We start from the raw sequence: 23092 nt of genomic DNA on the forward strand, positions 1-23092 counted from the left end.
CGACTCATCTGTTTCCTAACATATGAGTAGTTTTACATCCACACCAAGCAAACACAATTTTAAGCATTTACACTTGTTTTTGTAACAAACAAAGGCTGTTTTGTACTGTAACACCAACTGTGTTTATAAGAACATGACTTTACAAGAACACATTTTTTATTTAGAAATACATAGCTCTGCTGGGCTGGCATGTTACTACTCCCCCTGCTGGCGATCTGAGGATCCTTCAGAAAAAAACATGATCTGTGAAAATCTACAAAAATACTAATGTGGAAAAATAGGCTTGAGTGTTGGTTTATTGAAGACAACTGCTTCTTATATTCAATGACTGGTAGATAATTCCCCAAAATAAACTAGTGCCACTGATTACGAAAATAAAACTTTCATACATACTATATATATAAATATTCTATATATACACACACACACACAATATTTTCTTCATAGAATCATCTACATTACAAATATACAGAGATATGTACAACATAACAGCTATTCATATCTACAATAATTTTCATTTATTTTTACAGCCTCATGCTTCACTTTTGGTTTTGCACTCAATATAATATTATACGGTATAAATATAATCTACAAACCAGAATAGCACCACCAGATGGATGAAAAGGTTGACTAAAGTAATACATTATTAAACTTTGGTCCAACAACGGGCATAAGAGGTAATGTTTAGTTTGTGTATGTAAGCATTGATTGACCAGCAGCAGTATAGTGGATACCCACAGTAACATTAGGCACCCAAACTACATTAGGTATCTTGCCCAAACTACAATACTGATTGTATAGCTCCACCCACCAAAACCTCATCATAATCAACATTATAGTTCAATAAGTTCATCCATCATGGCCAGCAGGTCGTCCCCCTTGTTGCTTGGTCCCTCCGGCAATTCAGTCTGTTCAGGCTCCCCGGTAAACTCTCCCGCGATCCGAGCCAGTTCTGTGTTGACCTGCACATCCTGAGAGGAAGAAAAAAAAAACACGTAATTTGATGCATAAGCAGTACGATAATGAACTACAATTGTTGCTTGATACAGATATGCTGTTTAGCTTAAATGGGGTTTAGTGGAGATTGTAAGAGAGCTGAGCAGGAATACACACCAATGACATGGTGATCTTTGGTTTGTCAGTCTGATGCTAGGTTGCCGGGCTATTTTGTGCACCACAGATATGTTATAATAACTTAAGGCACGGACACACAGGTAGCGTTTGCCGGCCGAGAGTACTTAGCATCTCTGAACAGAGTGCCAGCCGTAATTTACAAACCGAGTGCAAACCGATCGACATGTAGAATCGCACGAAAATGTCAGCAGTCAGACGGTCCCTAAAACACACTGCGGCGAACAAAACGCCAGATGAACAGCAGATCGCGTTCGGTGTGTGTAATAGCTATGAAATCACTCAATACCATCATACCTGTGTTGCTTGAATATTAATCACTTCGAATGACTGATCCCCATTCCCTCCTGATGCTCCGCTGTAGAAGAAGACAAATATCATACCTTCACACATACCAATTACTTGCTCTGATCAAACCAAATTATAGATGATCAAGATGCTGCAATGTGTATCACAATCACTGTTAAACAAAGAACTAAGGCACTAGTAGTGAGAGATAGAACTCACGCCTCTTCTTCTTGGTCTGTGTCAAAGAGGTTGACCTGGAACCCTGTTTCAGTGTTTCGGTTCTGAACCTCCATTCCACCCAGCAGTCGAGCCAGCAGGTTCAGCTCCTCTTTAGCCAGGAGGTTGGGTTCGGAGTTCACCTGTGGAACAATGAGTGTGTGTGTGTGTATATATATATATATACATACACAGTGAGGGAAAAAAGTATTTGATCCCCTGCTGATTTTGTACATTTGCCCACTGACAAAGAAATTATCAGTCTATAATTTTAATGGTAGGTTTATTTTAATGAGGGAAATGAGTATTTGACCCCCTCTCAAATCAGAAAGATTTCTGGCTCCCAGGTGTCTTTTATACAGGTAACGAGCTGAGATTAGGAGCACACTCTTAAAGGGAGTGCTCCTAATCTCAGTTTGTTACCTGTATAAAAGACACCTGTCCACAGAAGCAATCAATCAATCAGATTCCAAACTCTCCACCATTGCCAAGACCAAAGAGCTCTCCAAGGATGTCAGGGACAAGATTGTAGACCTACACAAGGATGGAATGGGCTACAAGACCATCGCCAAGCAGCTTGGTGAGAAGGTGACAGCAGTTGGTGTGATTATTCGCAAATGGAAGAAACACAAAAGAACTGTCAATCTCCCTCGGCCTGGGGCTCCATGCAAGATCTCACCTCGTGGAGTTGCAATGATCATGAGAACGGTGAGGAATCAGCCCAGAACTACACTGGAGGATATTGTCAATGATCTCAAGGCAGCTGGGACCATAGTCACCAAGAAAACAATTGGTAACACACTACTCCGTGAAGGACTGAAATCCTGCAGCGCCCGCAAGGTCCCCCTGCACAAGAAAGCACATATACAGGCCCGTCTGAAGTTTGCCAATGAACATCTGAATGATTCAGAGGAGAACTGGGTGAAAGTGTTGTGGTCAGATGAGACCAAAATTGAGCTCTTTGGCATCAACTCAACTCGCCGTGTTTGGAGGAGGAGGAATGCTGCCTATGACCCCAAGAACACCATCCCCACCGTCAAACATGGAGGTGGAAACATTATGTTTTGGGGGTGTTTTTCTGCTAAGGGGACAGGACAACTTCACCGCATCAAAGGGACGATGGACGGGGCCATGTACCGTCAAATCTTGGGTGAGAACCTCCTTCCCTCAGCCAGGGCATTGAAAATGGGTCGTGGATAGGTATTCCAGCATGACAATGACCCAAAACACACGGCCAAGGCAACAAAGGAGTGGCTCAAGAAGAAGCACATTAAGGTCCTGGAGTGGCCTAGCCAGTCTCCAGACCTTAATCCCATAGAAAATCTGTGGAGGGAGCTGAAGGTTCGAGTTGCCAAACGTCAGGCTTGAAACCTTAATGACTTGGAGAAGATCTGCAAAGAGGAGTGGGACAAAATCCCTCCTGAGATGTGTGCAAACCTGGTGGCCAACTACAAGAAACGTCTGACCTCTGTGATTGCCAACAAGGGTTTTGCCACCAAGTACTAAGTCATGTTTTGCAGAGGGGTCAAATACTTATTTCCCTCATTAAAATGCAAATCAATTTATAACATTTTTTACATGCGTTTTTCTGGATTTTTGTTGTTGTTATTCTGTCTCTCAGTGTTCAAATAAACCTACATTAAAATTAGAGACTGATCATGTCTTTGTCAGTGGGCAAACATACAAAATCAGCAGGGGATCAAATACTTTTTCCCTCACTGTATATCTGGAAAGAATTAAGAGACCACTGCAAATGTTTCTTAAATCAGCATCTCTACATGCATGACAGCCATTCCAGTGTCTGTTGAATTCCAACACAGGCACACCTCATTCTACTGAATTAGGTACTGATTAGGTGATCACCTGAACCAAATCTTATTTAACGAGGAAATGTATAAAAACCACTGCTGTGGTCATCACTATCCTCTTGCAATAGGACCAGCTGGATGGAAAAAACAGTGCTAATAGTACCTCAAAAGTAATATTAATCAAAAAATTACTTTTGACCATGCCAAAAGAGTTGAAAAGGAAAGTTTTGAGTGAGGAAAAGAAGGGTTCAATTCTGGCTTTACTGGCAGAGGGATACAGTGAGCGTCAGGTTGCTTCCATCCTTACATTTTAGTCATTTAGCAGACGCTCTTATCCAGAGCGACTTACAGGAGCAATTAGGGTTAAGTGCCTTGCTCAAGGGCACATTTACGTCATTTAGCAGACGCTCTTATCCAGAGCGACTACAAATTGGTGCATTCACCCTATAGCCAGTGGGATAACCACTTTACAATTATACTTTTTTTTTTTTTTTTTTTTGGGGGGGGGAGGGGTAGAAGGATTACTTTATCCTATCCCAGGTGTTCCTTAAAGAGGTGGGGTTTCAAATGTCTCCGGAAGGTGGTGAGTGACTCCGCTGTCCTGGCGTCGTGAGGGAGCTTGTTCCACCATTGGGGTGCCAGAGCAGCGAACAGTTTTGACTGGGCTGAGCGGGAACTATGCTTCCGCAGAGGAAGGGGAGCCAGCAGGCCAGAGGTGGATGAACGCAATGCCCTCGTTTGGGTGTAGGGACTGATCAGAGCCTGAAGGTACGGAGGTGCCGTTCCCCTCACTGCTCCATAGGCAAGCACCATGGTCTTGTAACGGATGCGAGCTTCAACTGGAAGCCAGTGGAGTGTGCGGAGGAGGGGGGTGACGTGAGAGAACTTGGGAAGGTTGAACACCAGACGGGCTGCGGCATTCTGGATGAGTTGTAGGGGTTTAATGGCACAGGCAGGGAGCCCAGCCAACAGCGAGTTGCAGTAATCCAGACGGGAGATGACAAGTGCCTGGATTAGGACCTGTGCCGCTTCCTGTGTAAGGCAGGGTCGTACTCTCCGAATGTTGTAGAGCATGAACCTGCAGGATCGGGTCACCGCCTTGATGTTAGCGGAGAACGACAGGGTGTTGTCCAGGGTCACGCCAAGGCTCTTCGCACTCTGGGAGGAGGACACAACGGCGGTTCATAAGAACAAGGTCAAGCAGCAGACATTAGGGACAACAAAGCTACAGACCGGCAGAGGGTGAAAACGACTCTACTGACCGGGATGACCGCCAACTCATTCGAATGTCACTCAACAATCGTAGGATGACATCAAGTGACATACAAAAAGAATGGCAAACGGCAGCTGGGGTGAAGTGCACGGCGAGGACGGCTCGAAACAGGCTCCTAGGGGCAGGGCTGAAGTCGTGCAAAGCTAGAAAAAAGCCCTTAATCAATGAGAAGCAAAGAAGAGCCAGGCTGAGGTTTGCAAAAGACCATAAGGATTTGACCTTAGAGGACTGGAGTAAGGTCATCTTCTCTGATGAGTCCAATTTTCAGCTTTGCCCAACACCTGGTCGTCTAATGGTTAGACGGAGACCTGGAGAGGCCTACAAGCCACAGTGTCTCGCACCCACTGTGAAATTTGGTGGAGGATCGGTGATGATCTGGGGGTCCTTCAGCAAGGCTGGAATCGGGCAGATTTGTCTTTGTGAATCAAGCCACGTACAAGGTTGTCCTGGAAGAAAACTTGCTTCATTTTGCTCTGACATTGTTCCCCAACTCTGAGGATTGGTTTTTCCAGCAGAACAATGCGCCATGCCACATAGCCAGGTCAATCAAGGTGTGGATGGAGGACCACCAGATCAAGACCCTGTCATGGCCAGCCCAATCTCCAGACCTGAACCCCATTGAAAACTTCTGGAATGTGATCAAGAGGAAGATGGATGGTCACAAGCCATCAAACAAAGCCGAGCTGCTTGAATTTTTCTGCCAGGAGTGCCATAAAGTCACCCAACATCAATGTGAAAGACTGGTGGAGACATGCCAAGACGCATGAAAGCTGTGATTGAAAATCAGGGTTATTCCACCAAATATTGATTTCTGAACTCTTCCTAAATTAAAAAATTAGTACTGTGTTGTTTAAAATGAACCTGAACTTATTTTCTTTGCATTATTCGAGGTCTAACAACACTGCATCTTTTGTTATTTTGACCAGTTTTCATTTTCTTTCAAATAAATGTTCTAAATGACAATATTCTTATTTGGAATTTGGGAGAAATGTTGTCAGTAGTTTATAGAATAAAACAAAAATGTTAATTTCACCCAAACACATACCTATAAATAGTAAAACCTGAGAAACATATTTTTACAGTGGTCTCTTAATTTTTTCGTTAGATATATATATATATATATATATATATATATATATAGTGGGGATGCATCCCAAATGACACTATATAGGGAATAGGATGCCATTTGGGATGCATCCTGGGTTACTTGGGCTTACTGCCCCCCATGGAGAGTAAGTCCCGTGTGGATCAGTTGGTAGAGCATGTCGCTTGCAATGCCAGGGTTGTGGGTTCAATTCCCAAGGTGGACCAGTATGAAAAAGTAAAAGAATTGTACAGTAAGTGCTAGTGCCTTAAGAGGGCAGCAGTCTTTACTGTGCTTGTAAGCATGCATACCTGGGGCTGTATGGATCAAGCCTTTTAGAGTAGGAGTGCTAGGATCAGGTCCTAAAAGGCTAAACTGATCCTAAATCAGCACCCCTACTCAGATACATTATACATACTGTCCCTGATGACAAAAATGAGGGCATGTTAAGTTGAATGAAGTGTGTTCAGGGTTCTACCTTTTGAGAATAGTTCTCGGATGTGTGAGTTTCTTCTGGTTGAGTCACACTGTACCTGTTAGAATTCAACAGATACATATCGGTTTTAAAACAAACAGCCAATATAGATTTCCAACTCCCTACCCAGGCTTTTTGAGGCATTTTAATGGTCGAGCCTCCATGCCAGGTGAAGTAGGTAGCTACTTACATATTTGTCCCAATTCGGATGACTCTATCCCCAAACCGCTCAAAGGAGCCCACTCGGATGGAGCTGGTGTAACTGCCTCCAGTGGGGAACTCCCATCTCTTCCACTCCTTCCCATTACTACTAAACATCCTGTGATAACAGGAAGTCAGAGATGAAACCCTGAATTCAGATTGGTTACATTGATGTCTTCAGGTTGAAACGCATCTAAAAAGGGAGCTAGTAGAAAAAGGAACAGACTATCAAAATACTACCACTAACTGTAGCATGCAATGCATGACCGTCAATAAAATTCCTCTTGGCCTTTACATGCATTTCTATATGACCTCTCAGTCACTACTTGATGAGGTTTTTATAGTGTTATGGGAAACAAGGTTAGAGTTAGTGGATAAGTGACTTGGTGCCACAGAGTCTGCATTCCTTATGTCAAAGGAGATTACTGATGTTGATCTTAGAATGATTGATGGACAGGATACACTGACTTGGGGTAAAGGGTAATAACATCAAAGGAGGGAGTGCCCACTGATGGGTACCAGATGTTCGTGAAGAAACGTGTAACAGAGTGTATATAAGCTGAGATATGTTCTTTGTTCTAGGTGAGTTCGGAATAGCAAGAGGCAAAGCTATGTCTTCTGTTATAACGAACCATGGTACCTATTAAATATCTTATATGACCTCCCCACCAAAAGTGTATAAGTATATCCTTACATTCTAAATTACTTGATACCTGAGAAACTCATCATAACACTACTCATGGAGACCAGATAGAGTTGATCCGTTAACTAGTGGTTCAAATATGTTTAACACCCCCTTGTCGCGTTACTGCCAAGTTAACCTAACGTAGCAGGTGTGGAAAGAAGCCTGAGCGGAGTTCCCACTTCCGTTTTTCAGGGGAAATGGAAGTTAGGTTGAAAATTCTATATCCCTGAAAACCAGATCTTAGCGTTTTCTGGCGACTCCACATTGGCTACTGCTAAGTAGATTACCTGATTAACCCAGGGACTTCTATCCCATGGGGCACTGGGCCTGTGGTCGAGAGAGCAAAGCGTCCATTGGGATTCTGTACTTTATTCTTGAGGAAAAGTGATACCTGGTAGAGACAATACTCATGTTTTTTCCGTTCGTTTTTTTCAACAGCAGAATCGGTCAAAATACTCTATTTGCATGGAAATAATTGTATTTTATACAGAAATAACATTCTTTAGTTTTCAACAGCCGATAAAGATAAAAAGGGACTTACCCTGACATGCATGTCTTGAAGGAATATGAGAAGCGTTTGTCGGAGGAGTTGAAATTCCCCATCAGACAAGGGTGTGTACACCTTTAGCAAACAGGAAGAGTAGAAAAAAAGGGTACATCAGACTTAGCTTGGCATCACAAGCAGGACGTGGGTGAGACAGCAGATGAAGGCCATCATCTTTCTGTAGTTTAGGTAAAGCATGCATGTAATCTGTCACCATTTCTTTTTTTTATATCTTTATTTAACTAGGCAAGTCAGTTAAGAACAAATTCTTATTTACAATGACGGCCTACACCGGCCAAACCCAGAGAACGCTGGGCCAATTGTGCGCCGCCCAATGGGACTCCCAATCACGGCCGGTTGTGATACAGCCTGGAATAGAACCAGGGGGTCTGTAGTGACGCCTCAAGCACTGAGATGCAGTGCCTTAGACCGCTGCGCCACTCGGGAGCACAATGAATCAGGCTGCACCCAATTCCCTACATAGTGCACTACTTTTGACCAGAGCCCTATAGACCCATTTCCCAGCCGTGTCATGAAAAGTTGAGTGTGCAGTTCCGGTTCAGAAACCATTTTTGTTTACATAGAAGTAAATAAGATCACATCTGACTCCAGATGCAGCTCATGCAAGTTTTGAAACATGTAATCAGATGGTTATCGTCTACAACATCACAGATGTAATCAGAGGATTGATTACCTAGCAATCTAGCGAGGCAAAATATCACAAATAGAGCTTGATAAGCCAGAAGAATAAAATACTTGTTGAGCATAGCTATAGCCATCAGTCTTGTGTTCTCATGGTCATCACTCACTCAGTGCTAAGTTTGTCAAGGTCCCGACATCAGTGTATAGCTATCTGCTACAGGGCTTTTTGTTGCGAGCATGCACACAGATCACTCGAACATGACACTTGCTTGTAAAAAAAAAAATGGCTATATGGGCCCTCATCAAAAGTAGTGCACTATATAGGGAATAGAGTGCCAGTGACAGGCCCCTACCTCAATGATCTTTCGGTGTGTCTCGTCCACTTGGTTGAGAACACTGGGGGTGTCTCTCACAAACTCCCGGATGGTGTCTATGTGATTGTATGAAATAATCAGCAGGTCTCTGGGACGTGGACATAGCAGGAGTTGGTATTTGAAAGCCATCACCATCAATTCATAAAGCTACACAGAAAACAGCAGATAACAGAAAACACAAATGACAGCATGTTAAATGCAAAATATGATGAATAGTATCTTTCTAATTTCCTCATATTTGAAAGGGGCCGGTTGACGGGCCTAGGGGTCGAGGCTAAAAGGGATATGACGCAGCGTTTCACATTTAGTTTTTCCCCTAGCACTACACAGCTGATTTAAAGGGGCAGTGCAGTGAAAAACGTATTTTTCCTGTTTGATTATTATATATATTATTTACACTCTGAGGTCAACGTAACACTCTGAAATTGTGAAAATGATAATGCCCTTTTAATGCAAGAGCTTTTTGAAAATAATTCCTGGAATTTCAGCTTGTTCAGGTGGGATGGGGTTTTTGGTCCATAGCATGACATCACAATCTGATCTGATTATTCTGACCAATGACCAGTCATCTTTTATTTGCATATGTATCCTCCTACTTTGAAGGGGATAGCTGGGTAGGGTCAATTCTATCCGCCAATCAGGGCTGTGTATGTAAATATATTTAAATTTGTATCAACAAGGCCACACGATCAGACTAAGCATTTAAATGTCAAAAAATGAAAATAAATTTGCCGTTATTTTCATGAAATAAAGTTATTTATTAGCCATACAGCGATTATTTAAAAATTACATTAAAACAGACTGCATGGAGGCTTTAAATCACCAAGTAATTTCTAAGCTTTGATTATTCGAATTAGGGGCTATAGTCTACAGTATGTTGCCTACCCTATCCATGCTGGCGGGGTTGAGCCTCATGATGGAGGCATGGGCTAGTCGTGTTAGCACTCTTCTCAGAGCCCCATGACTGTAGAGGTCCTGAGGCTTCAGCAGTTCCTCCATAAAGGCCTTATTGAACATGGTGGCAACAATGTCATTCATAACTATAGACATGATAGGACAGAGACAGAAACACAGTTAATTTATGAAGGATAAAAAAATAAAAAATAAAAAGTTAAACTATTTGGTTAAGAATGCATTTTAGGTGATTAAAAAAAGGTGATAAAATGGAGGTACAGAAAGGAATCTAAAATTGAGCAAATGTGACACAGCAATACTTAATTTTATAAATTCAACGCATGTCCAATATATAAGATTGTTGAACATCATATAATTGCAGTGCTGTCTTGTATGACAAGCTTTCTGAACCAGTCACATCTTTCACTAATGTATTGGACCTAGGCTACACTGACTAATAATACAGTAGTACAGGATATAGGCTACAGCTAGGATACATGGGGAGAGGGATCTGACTGGCTAGGACGATACCTCTTTTTCTGTCCTCCTCTGACCATACACCTGCAATAAAGTGATGTTTAGGGAAATACACATGTCAAGGAGGGGACAAATATAATATGTTGGGGGGGGGGGAAAGATGGTTAAATTCAAACTGCTACTACACCAAATATACTTTAATTAACTCATAGGTTTAAAGATGGGCAAAGTAACAGAGTGACATGGTAACAGAGTGATGCTGAGACTATTTTTTAAAAACATTTACTTGAACAGTGCAGATGCAAAGGTTGGTAACAGAATGGCAGCCCAAACCATAATTCTGTTACCAAATTTTGCATCTGCACTGTTCTTTAAGTAAATGTGTTTTTGTAAAATGTTCTGTTGAAATTGTTAACAGTAGTCATTGTGCATAGAGCTTTACTGTTTGTTTAACTTTGCAATCATTGGTTTTTGTTTGACATACATTTTAAAGTGAAACATCTGAGTCTCAGCATCACTCTGTTACCATGGAATTGCCCAGATCTGGGGTAGGCAACGCTGTTCCTGGAGTGCCGCAGGTACTGCAGGATTTAGTTTCAACGAGGCACCACACCTGACCAACTGAGCTAATTGATCAGTTCAAAGATTCCAGGTTGGTTAAATCAAAACATGAAGTGCGGCACTCCAGGACCAGGGTTGCCTACCCCGGCACAGATGAATACGTTTCCCCTATTAATCTGTGACTACTGTGGCTGAGGGTAGTCATCTAACTAGTTAGGCTAATTAGAAAGGGTCAGGATTAATTGCCAGCCTACTGTGTGGGCTGCTAACATGATTTCAGTAGCTAGCTATGCTAATCTAGTTACAGATTACCTTTCTGTGTATTATCATCGGCGGTATTCTGAGCCCGAAGACGTTGGTCCAGAATATAGAGCATTTCTCCACCGAGGTTAATAAAAACCAGAGGAAGTGTCCTCATAGACATCTTGTAGAAACAGAGGATTAGCTAGCTAGCTAGCTCCCTTTCTGTATTGGTGTACCGTGCTGTACTGAGACTGTGGATAACTATCTATCTGCTAACCTTGTAGTAAATGCATAATGTCAAAAGGCTAAAATCGACCGTTTAAATTAGCTTAATCCAGGTGGTCGGTGGGTTCTTCAACCTCTGCTCCGCTCTTCAATCACAAATTGAGCATGTGCGCATGACAGGTGGCTACTTGATTCGCTCAAAATCACGTGGCACAGCAGAACACAACCAATCAGACAAATTGAACCACATCATAGCCCAACCACCATCTTTCCAGTGATTACAACCAGAGCTGGTTACAACCATATAATTACATAGGATCTCTGTGGTTACAACTAGGATTTTGAACAATATTTTGATGAAAATCCACACATTACGGTTGATGTAATTACTGGTAATATAGGTTAAACATGATAACGCAGTCTAACACTGAAGCAAGTAACCTTTCCATAATCTCGCCCACCAGCCTGCTCTGGGGACGAGGGTAACCTTTCCATGATCCAGCTTTCTTATAGCATGATATGCCCTTTGAAACAAATTTGTCCATTGAGATAATTTTTTGACAGGACATTATCTGGTGGGGGCTGATCTAGCCAAACCTAAAAAAAACTGTTACTTATAAATAGTGACTATTCGAAATATAAAATAAAAGTTGAATGTAAGCATGGTACCTGTTGTTGAGGAGTCATAAGAATGACCAGAAAAGTTTTATAACCTGAAATCAAACATTGCAATGAATAGCTTCTTTCATGCCACTGATGGCTGTGTTACAATATGAAAATACTTGCATTCATGACTGGCTCGTATTTCCATGATCATAAAAGGGGAGATCAGTACTCAAACATTACAGTTTAATTATTTTGTCTACTCATCATGTTTCTGTATTGCTAAAAGGAACCATTCCAAAGTCATATTGTCCCACAACTCTCTCATCGTCATCATTTATGCATTCTTTGGAACTGATATTAATTTATTACAGTACAGTATCATGGAACGTATTAGTGTGTGACTTAGGGCGGGACATGTACAGTGAATGATGCACATTCCTAATATATTTTATGTACATTTGTGAGCCACAGAGCAGTGTGGGTTTACTCCTAATAGTCTTACAGTCAGTTATCCAAGAGACGGTTTCACAAACAGGATCACAGTCAACCTTTGCTACAAACTGGGGGATTAGAGGACTATAAAACACCCTTTACAGGTAAGGAAATGTCACAGACAAAAAATTTGGTGAATCCAGGTGAAAGCTATGATCCCTTATTGATGTCACCTGTTAAATCCACTTCAATCAGTGTAGATGAAGGGGAGGAGAGAAGGCATAAAAATCCTTCTTTAACCTGAGACAATTGAGACATGGAATATGTATGTGTCACGGATTCTGCCGAGGCTGCCCCTCCTCCTTGCTCGGGCAGGCTGCGGCGTTCGTCGTCACCGGAATACTAGCTACTGCCGATCTATGTTCTATGTTTCTATGTTGCACCTGTTGTCTAATGTCACACACCTGTTGCCCATTATAGTAATCACGCCTTCCCTATTTAACCCAGTGGCTCCCAATGTGTTTTGTGCGTGGTTGTTTTTTGTTTCGTGTGTCGTTGGTGAGCAGGTTAGTTCCTTCCTGTTTGGAGGTATTTCTGTGTTGTTTTCTTTACTCATTTTCAGTAAAGTACGTTTCTTCGAGTTCTGTGTCCTGCGCCTGACTTCGATCCACCGCATTACACTGACACTCGTTACAGAACCACGCACCATCTATGGAGTCAGCAGGTACAGCCCGACTCGATGGAGGAACGATTTCAACGACAGGAGAGTATCATCCAGGCGCTCGGCACCGCCATGGAGAGGGTGATGAATACTATGGACCGTTGGGAGAGAGGTGGCCTTCCCACACCTCCTCCAACCACTCTACCACCCATACCACAGTCCACCCCTTCTCCACCTGGGCCCAGTGGGATTCGGCTCTCGCTCCAGAGGGCATATGACGGTACACCAGCCGGGTGTCAGGGTTTCCTTCTCCAGGTAGAGCTCTACCTGGCAACCATTCACCCGGCGCCCTCGGGATACGAGAGCGTGTCCGCTCTTATCTCCTGTCTGTCGGGGAAGGCGCTCGAGTGGGCCAACGCAGAATGGGGAGGAATTGACGCTGCATCGGTCCGCTACAAGGATTTCAGGCGAGCGTCTGTTCCACCTACGACAGGAGAGGAGGAGCGCCCAGGATTTTGCGCTGGAGTTCAGGACGTTGGCAGCCAGCGCCGGATGGAATGAGAGGGCCCTGATTGACCACTATTGGTGCAGCCTAAGGGAGGACGTTTGGCGGGAACTGGCCTGCAGGGATTCCAATCTCAACCTGGACCAACTGGTGGAGATGTCCATCAGGCTGGATAACCTGTTGGAGACCCACGGACGTTCTGATCAGGGCCCATTCATTCCATCCCCCAGCACCTCCGACTCTACCCCCATGGAGCTCGGAGGTGCTGCGCTTAGGGAGACCAGGAGAGGGGCCGTCCCCTGCACCAACTGTGGCCGCAGAGGACACACTGTGGGTCGGTGCTGGGGAGGGTCCCCAGGGAGTCGAGGCAGTAAACAGAGCACTGGTCGACCATCTCAGGTGAGTAGGCTCCCGACTCACCCAGAGCTCCCTGTTGGTCAGTTGTGTATAGAGGTTGTGTTTCCAGAGTTTTCTCCTCATTCCCAGCATAAGGCGCTAGTAGATTCAGGCGCAGCTGGGAATTTTATTGATCGTCAATATTCTCATAGGTTAGGGATTCCTACTGTTCGTGTTGATGTGCCCTTACCTGTCCACGCATTAGATAGTCGCCCGCTAGGGTAAGGTCTAATCAGGGAGGTTACCACTCCACTCTTAATGAGGACGCAGGGGGGTCATGAGGAGAGGATTAGTCTAAATCTGATTGATTCTCCTGCGTATCCTGTGGTGTTGGGACTTCCCTGGTTAACCACTCATGATCCCACTATTTCCTGGCAACAGAGGGCTCTCAAGGGATGGTCCAGTCAGTGCTCAGGGAGGTGTGTAGGGGTTTCCTTGGGGGCTACTACGGTGGAGAGTCCAAACCAGGTCTCCGCAGTGTATGCCGATTTGGCTCTCGCCTTCAGTAAGAAGAGGGCAACTAAATTACCACCCCATCGTCCGGGGGATTGTGCGATAAATCTCCAGGTAGGCGCTGCACTTCCCTGGAGTCACGTGTATCCTCTGTCACAGGCGGAGAAGGAGGCTATGGAAACATATGTCTCCGAATCTCTGAGACAGGGATACATTCGGCCTTCCACTTCACCTGTTTCCTCAAGTTTATTTTCCGTGAAGAAGAAGGATGGTGGGTTACGCCCGTGCATTGATTACCGTGGGCTTAATCAGATCACTGTCAAGTACAGCTATCCCTTACCTCTGATAGCATGTATGACGGAATCACTGCACGGGGCGCGCATCTTCACGAAATTGGATCTCAGGAGCGCGTACAATCTGGTGCGTATTCGGGAGGGAGATGAGTGGAAGATGGCTTTCAGCAATACCTCAGGACACTATGAGTACCTCGTCATGCCATACGGGTTGATGAATGCTCCATCAGTCTTCCAAGCCTTTGTCGATGAGATTTTCAGGGATCTGCACGGACAGGGTGTAGTGGTGTATATTGATGACATTCTTATATACTCCGCTACACGGGCCAAGCATGTGTCCCTGGTGCGTAAAGTACTTGGATGACTGTTGAAGCATGACCTGTATGCCAAGGCGGAGAAATGCCTGTTCTTTCAGGAGTCCATCTCCTTCCTAGGGTACCACATATCCGCGTCTGGGGTGAAAATGGAAAGTGACCGCATTTTGGCCGTGCGGAATTGGCCGATTCCAACCACGGTGAAGGAGGTGCAGCAATCTTTGGGGTTTGCCAATTACTACCGGAGGTTTATCCGGGGCTTTGGTCAGGTAGCGGCTCCCATTACCTCGTTGCTGAAGGGGGGACCGGTGCGTCTGCGGTGATCAGCTGAGGCGGACAGGGCGTTCAATCATCTGAAGAACCTGTTTACCTCGGCTCCAGTGCTGGCTCATCCGGATCCCTCCTTGGCCTTCATGGTTGAGGTGGACGCGTCGGAGGCTGGGATAGGTGCTGTACTTTCCCAGCGCTTGGGCACACCACCCAAGCTCTGCCCCTGTGCGTTCTTTTCTAAGAAGCTCAGTCTGGCGGAGCGCAACTATGATGTGGGGGACCGAGAGCTGTTGGCCGTGGTCCAAGCCCTGAAAGCGTGGAGACATTGGCTTGAGGGGGCTAACCACCCTTTTCTCATTTTGACTGACCACCGCAATCTGGAGTACATCCGGGCGGCGAAGAGATTAAACCCTCGCCAGGCAAGTTGGTCAATGTTTCTCACCCATTTTTGTTTCACCCTTTCGTACAGGCCAGGTTCCCAGAATGCTAAGGCAGATGCTCTGTCCCGACTGTATGACACGGAGGATAATTCCGTGGAGCCCACTCCCATACTTCCGGCGTCGTGTCTGGTGGCACCGGTGGTGTGGGAGGTGGACGCGGACATCGAGCGGGCGTTGCGTAACGAACCCACTCCTCCCCAGTGTCCAGAGGGTCGTGTGTACGTCCCGCTGGAGGTCCGCGATCGGTTGATCTATTGGGCTCACACGTCACCCTCCTCTGGTCATCCTGGTATCGGTCGGACAGTGTATTGTCTCAGTGGGAAGTACTGGTGACCCACCTTAGCTAAGGACGTGAGGGTTTATGTTTCCTCCTGCTCGGTGTGCGCCCAGTGTAAGGCTCCTAGACACCTGCCCAGAGGGAAATTGCAACCCCTACCCGTTCCACAATGACCGTGGTCCCACCTATCGGTGGATTTCGTGACGGATCTTCCTCCCTCACAAGGGAATACCACGATCCTGGTCGTTGTGGATTGGTTTTCTAAGTCCTGCTGCCTCATTCCTCTGCCCGGTCTCCCTACGGCCCTACAGACTGCTGAGGCCCTATTTACACACGTCTTCCAGCACTATGGGTTACCTGAGGATATGGTGTCTGATCGGGGTTCCCAGTTCACCTCGAGGGTTTGGAGGGCGTTCATGGAACGTCTGGGAGTCTCGGTCAGCCTGACCTCAGGGTTTCACCCCGAAAGTAACGGGCAGGTGGAGAGAGTCAACCAGGAGGTGGGTAGGTTTCTGAGGTCGTATTGCCAGGACCGGCGGGGGGAGTGGTCGGTTTTCCTCCCCTGGGCAGAGATAGCCCAAAACTCACTCCGCCACTCCTCCACTAACCTTACTCCATTCCAGTGTGTATTAGGTTATCAGCACAACTTTGGGAAGCATTGGAATCAACATGATCCCTGTGGAACACTTGACACCTTGTAGTCCATACCCTGACGAATTGAGGGCAAAAGGGGGTGCAACTCAATATTAGGAAGATGTTCCTAATGCTTTGTACACTCAGTATATATCATGGACAAATTGGCTGATTGAAAATGACTGAGCAGGATATTTTAATAAGTCAGATTACTTTCATAGTGTTTGTAACATAGCTTTTGAATGGGATATAGTTTGGATTTTAAAATGGGATATGGTTATTAAAAGATGAATGTTTTGTGAATTCACTTTTTGTATGGTGCTTGTCATTACTATACAGTTCATGGGACAAGTGCATCCACTCTTTCCTTTCCCAGATTGGCTTTATTGGGAATACCACAACCATGGGCTTCCCTCTATGCCTATGTCTTCTCCCTTTGTAAGTAAGTTATTTGTTCTTCATAGAAAGCAAAATTACATTATAATTTAATTAATGTAGGTTGACAGAAATGTGATGTTATGATGTCTCTTCCCTTTTAGGATTTTCACAACTGCTTGTGGTTCAGGTTCAGGTTTTAGTGACGACTCAAAGCTTAATAAAAACTCTTATAAGGAAAAGTGGATGGAGTCTATACCTGATGACAAACTCCTTTCAGCTGTTACTATCCCCGGAACTCATGAGAGCCTAACTTTGTACGGTGGACCACTTATACAGTGTCAGGCTTGGACCTTGGAGTACCAGCTGAAAGCAGGATTGCGGTACTTTGATATATACGTGTAGAGGCCAGTATGTTCCACGACATCCTTGATGTCATGGATGGGCATTTAAAACACACCAAGTTCCATGAGGTGCTGAACATTCTGTGGGAGTTCTTGGACAAACATGGAAGTGAGTCTGTGCTTTTGAGAGTGACGCTGCAAGGAATGAGCATGAAAAAAGCTGGAAAATTGATCAAAACATTGATTGAGAATTCTGAAGATAAAGTATGGTCAAAGATATTTGTCCCCAAAATGCAAGAGGCAAGGGGGAAGATCATCTTTGTGCAGAGTACCAATTTCAATGTTGGAATCCTTAACCATAACACTTTTGTCACAGGCGACGACACATTCAAAGACATTGAAAACAAAATGAAGAAGATCACAAAACATCTGAAAGAAGCTGAAGAGAATTGTGGTCATGCAATGGCACTGACCAATTCCTCCGCCACAGCCATTTTCAAAAGCCCTAAAACTGTGGCCAAAGTGGTTAATGGTCAGCTCAATAAGCTCATAGTTGAACTACAAACAGGCTCTAACAAACCAGACTGCTTGGGGGTAATCAGCATGGACTTTCCCAGTCCAAACCTCATCCAGAACATCATTGAGATAAACAGGAAGTGGTTCATCTGAACACCCAGAACAGCCTGAACCAGTAGAGCCTGAACCAGCAGAGCATCAGCCAGCAGAAAAGCCTGAACCAGCAGAGTCTGAACCAGCAGAGTCTGAACCAGCAGAGTCTGAACCAGCAGAGTCTGAACCAGCAGAGTCTGAACCAGCAGAGTCTGATCCAGCAGAGTCTGATCCAGCAGGACCTGGGCCTGAACCCCAAGGGGAGCCCAAGGAGCCTAATGGAAAAACAAAGAAGAGATGACATGAAAAACATTAATGAGATTTTAAAAAGCAATTATTGTCCAATCAACCTCAGTAAAGAAGAATCACATCTAAAACCCCACAACAATAAATACAATCTCAAATCTTCCCTTCAAACAGTAAAACAATTGTCTACTATGTGGTATTTTGTATATTAACTGCATGTTTAAATAGGAAAGCAAAACTTTTACATGTTACAGTTGGAATAAACTAATCTGATGGTTACTGAAAAATGTACCCATCTGTGCTTGGCTCTGTCTAAGGGTCTGTTCCCCATCAATAAGTTTAATAAAATAGTGAAGGGCCAGTGACACCTACAGGTTATAATGCATAGTACTGCTTGTTTTAATGATGATTCACCTGGACACCTGGAAATTAATTCAAGTCTCTAATGTGATTAGTTATACCCTCTTATAAATGTATGCATGTAACCTTTCCATTTGATTTTTATTTATTTAAAAAAATACATGTTATTTTATGATAAGGTCATACAAAAGGTACAATCATTTATATTTTACATTTACATTTTTAGTAATTTATCTCTTATCCAGAGCAACTTACAGTTAGTGAGTGTATACATTATTATTATTTTTTATTTTTTCTCATACTGGCCCCCCCCGGTGGGAATCGAACCCACAACCCTGGCATTGCAAACGCCATGCTCTACCAACTGAGCTACAGTGGGGGAAAAAAGTATTTAGTCAGCCACCAATTGTGCAAGTTCTCCCACTTAAAAAGATGAGAGAGGCCTGCAATTTTCATCATAGGTACACGTCAACTATGACAGACAAATAGAGAAAAAAAATCCAGAAAATCACATTGTAGGATTTTTAATGAATTTATTTGCAAATTATGGTGGAAAATATGTATTTGGTCACCTACAAACAAGCAAGATTTCTGGCTCTCACAGACCTCCACTTGTCCTCCACTCGTTACCTGTATTAATGGCACCTGTTTGAACTTGTTATCAGTATAAAAGACACCTGTCCACAACCTCAAACAGTCACACTCCAAACTCCACTATGGCCAAGACCAAAGAGCTGTCAAAGGACACCAGAAACAAAATTGTAGACCTGCACCAGGCTGGGAAGACTGAATCTGCAATAGGTAAGCAGCTTGGTTTGAAGAAATCAACTGTGGGAGCAATTATTAGGAAATGGAAGACATACAAGACCACTGATAATCTCCCTCGATCTGGGGCTCCACGCAAGATCTCACCCCGTGGGGTCAAAATGATCACAAGAACGGTGAGCAAAAATCCCAGAACCACACGGGGGGACCTAGTGAATGACCTGCAGAGAGCTGGGACCAAAGTAACAAAGCCTACCATCAGTAACACACTACGCCGCCAGGGAATCAAATTCTGCAGTGCCAGACGTGTCCCCCTGCTTAAGCCAGTACATGTCCAGAAGTTTGCTAGAGTGCATTTGGATGATCCAGAAGAGGATTGGGAGAATGTCATATGGTCAGATGAAACCAAAATATAACTTTTTGGTAAAAACTCAACTCGTCGTGTTTGGAGGACAAAGAATGCTGAGTTGCATCCAAAGAACACCATACCTACTGTGAAGCATGGGGGTGGAAACATCATGCTTTGGGGCTGTTTTTCTGCAAAGGGACCAGGACGACTGATCCGTGTAAAGCAGGGGTGTCAAACTCATTTTAGCTCAGGGGCCACATGGAGGAAAATCTATTCCCAAGTGGGCCGGACCGGAAAAATCATGGTATATATAACTTAAAAACAACAACTTCAGATTGTTTTCTTTGTTTTAATACGATCAACATACAACATAAAGCTGGAGCCTGAGGACAGTGTGTCCAAAATAGTACAAGCACAACATCACTATTAATCATAAAACACGTCAAGTTTATTTGAAAATTCTAAAGAAAAAGAACACACAAACACACAATGCCTCAGTGATTAACAGAACTGTTTCACAGATCACAGAACTATATCAGGGTGTCATTTCTCAGGCAGAAATGTAGATCCCCAAACAAGTGCAAGAACCACAGAGTCAAGAATAGGTTAAATATACAAATAAAATAAAATCAATTAAAAACAATAGCACATCAACATAAAAACATATAAACATAAAGCTGGAGCCTGAGGACAGTGTCCAAAAGCACAACATCACTATTAATCATAAAACACCTCAAGTTATTTGAAAGTTCTGAGGACAAAGAACACACAAACACACAATGCCTCAGTGATTCACAGAACTATATATCACAGATCACAGAACTATATCAGGGTGTCATTTCTCAGGCAGAAATGTAGATAAAAATAATGAAATCCTGTTCCCCAAACAAGTGCAAGAACCACAGAGTCAAGAATAGGTTAAACATACAAATAAAATAAAATCAATTAAAAACAATAGCACATCAACATAAAAACATATAAACATACATCTGAAAGCGTTGCTCAAACTCCCGTAACAGTCCAGTTATTTTATCTTTGAACCGCTTCATGTCTGCCACATGTTGGGTCGTGTACACATTTTTCAGACAGGGGAAGTGAGCTGAATCACCACCGGCAAGTTGCGTCTCCCACAATGACAGCTTCAACTTGAAAGAACGTATGCTGTCATAATACTGCGTGACAACTTTATTGCGCCCTTGCAGCTGTTTGTTCAAGTTATTCAGGTGCTCTGTAACATCCACCATAAATGCAAGGTCCGGCATCCATTCTGCGGAATGAAATTCTAACACTGGTTTGCCCTTTTCTTCCATGAACTGTTCAATTTCTTCTCGTAAATCAAAGAAACGCCTCAGCACAGCACCTCGGCTTAACCATCTTACCTCAGTGTGGTATGGCAGGCCATAGATGTGGTCTTTCTCTCTGAGAAGGCTGTCAAACTGACGGTGATTCAGGCTTCTGGATCGGATGAAATTAACAGTTTGGATGACCACCTTCATGACGTTATCCATCTTTAATGACTTGCAACACAAAGCCTCCTGGTGCAAAATACAGTGAAAAGTCAAAAAATCACGTCCTCCATTTGCAGATTGCACTTTCTCTCTGAACTTTGTCACAACGCCTGCTTTTTTCCCGATCATTGAGGGCGCACCATCTGTAGCCAGGCTGACAGCGCGGGACCAGTCCACTCCGACCCTGTCCATCGCGCCGATGAGTGCGGTAAAAATATCAGCTGCTGTCGTTGTATCTGTCATCGGCACCAACTCCACGAACTCCTCGGTGACGGTCAATGTGTCATCAACTCCGCGGATGAAAAAATTGCCAGTTGTGCAACATCTGTAATGTCCGTGCTTTCATCAATTGCAACCGAAAACGCAATAAATGACTTTACTTTTTGCTTCAACTGGCTGTCCAAATCCACTGAAAGATCGGAAATCCTGTCTGCAACTGTGTTTCTTGTCAGGCTGATATTTGCAAAAGCCTGCCGCTTTTCAGGGCACACAATCTCCGCTGCCTTCATCCAGTGGCGGCTCCTGAAAAAATTCTCAGGAGGGGCAATTTTTCTGATGATTTAGGTGACCTACACACATTTTAAAAAAGATATGTCCAGCAACAACATGAAGACAGGGGCAGCATATAAGTCAATACCAGAAGCATTTATTGACTGATCTGGGGAGATGGATTCCAGTTTCTGTGACAGATTATAAATAATCTCTGATGCCTTTGTTATATTAGCTTTTGGTTGAATGTACTGTCGTAGTAAATATATAATGTTATAGCTTGGTCTGACTAAAATCTTGTGCATGACCCATTTTGTGTTGGGCGTTTGTTTTCAATCAATGCTGTTCCTATCCTATAACAATGGACAAAAGAGTCCTATCTTGTCAGCCTTGTCAGCAGGTGGCCAAGGACAACACCCACGCCATAGGTCTCTCAGTTCTTCCAACTCACGAGTTCTTGCTCTGAGGACACACACACACACACACACATCATCACTGTTAAACACACACACACACACACACATCATCACTGTTAAACACACACACACACACACACAAAAATCCCCTCTCTTTAGGCTGAACATTTGAAGACAGAGAACCCGACTCAGAGCCAATGCAACAGTGGAGGGGACCTCGCCCAACTCATCAGGACCAATCAGAAGATCAGAACTACTAGATTCAACCTACATCATTTATTGTATAAAATGTCAGCACACAATGTTTTCGGGGCTCTCTTCAGATAGCTCCCTAAGAGTTTGACGAACGAGTCCGTGCACGCGATTCCAGATATCTTTACCTCTGAATAAACTGCCTTTATTATACCATATCCACCCTGTCCAAAGTCTCTACTTGGTCTCAGTTCTCCAGTAAACTTGTGATTATCAACAGTACACAACGGTAACAAACAATTGGGGGAACTCACGGGGCAGATAGTAAGGTCACAGTGACACAGAAAGCAGTTCAATGTCGGGGCTCGGGGGTACAGAGTCGCTCTCTTACCAGGATCGATTTTCCCTGTGACTGTCAGATCGAGGTCCGCTCCGACCAGGGTGAAGCCGGCCGGCTCCACTTCTCTGTCCGGGACTCTGTCATCCAGCCAAGTCTCCCAGCTGTATTGGATTCCGCTGCCAGCAACGTTTTCATTATTTAGTCCGTTCGTAGCGGGTATGTACACGATCAACAAGATCAGTCCAAAACCCACCACTCGAAATCCATGGTTGGCAGAATGTTTGTAAACTAAGTGTACAAATTAAAAACATAAAATAACGCCACTAAGTGTACAAATTAAAAACATAAAATAACGCCACACTGCAGGTCGCAAAGAGACGCTGCTAGCCGCTATTTGCTTAGTTACGTTCATGGTTACGTCACGTATGACGAAAGCGCGTAAGTGCAAGCCCACAGACACCCATAGAGAATGTATTGAAAGCTTTGAAATTTGAAAAAAATAGATTTTACATGACAGGCTTTGAGAGACTTCTGGGCGATTTTCAACCTGACTGAAATCGCCCAAAAACGGGCGGGGCCATTTGAAGCACGACTTTAGCCTGATTTGACATTTAGTGGCAGTCAGATCAGATTACAACACTGATAACTACTGTTGCCGTGATATAATTGATTAGAAAAAAAATCCCTTCCTTTTCCCG

At 44.0% G+C, this 23092-nt stretch overlaps 1 protein-coding gene across 1 annotated transcript; it reads right to left on the minus strand.

Annotated features, from left to right (window-relative positions):
• Positions 1-833: 833 nt before the first annotated feature.
• On the minus strand, positions 834-11077 carry oscp1a (organic solute carrier partner 1a; the record flags this gene model as incomplete). The annotated part of the gene is made up of 11 exons (XM_084165011.1): positions 834-971; positions 1429-1489; positions 1639-1778; positions 6279-6333; positions 6466-6594; positions 7449-7552; positions 7703-7783; positions 8701-8868; positions 9607-9761; positions 10147-10176; positions 10966-11077. The coding sequence occupies 11 exons, from the start codon at positions 11075-11077 to the stop codon at positions 834-836; spliced, it is 1173 nt and encodes a 390-aa protein (XP_084021137.1).
• Positions 11078-23092: the final 12015 nt, after the last annotated feature.

Source organism: Coregonus lavaretus (genome assembly GCF_964263955.1).
Source record: "Coregonus lavaretus genome assembly, chromosome: 7".
NCBI classification, from domain to species: Eukaryota; Metazoa; Chordata; class Actinopteri; order Salmoniformes; family Salmonidae; genus Coregonus; species Coregonus lavaretus.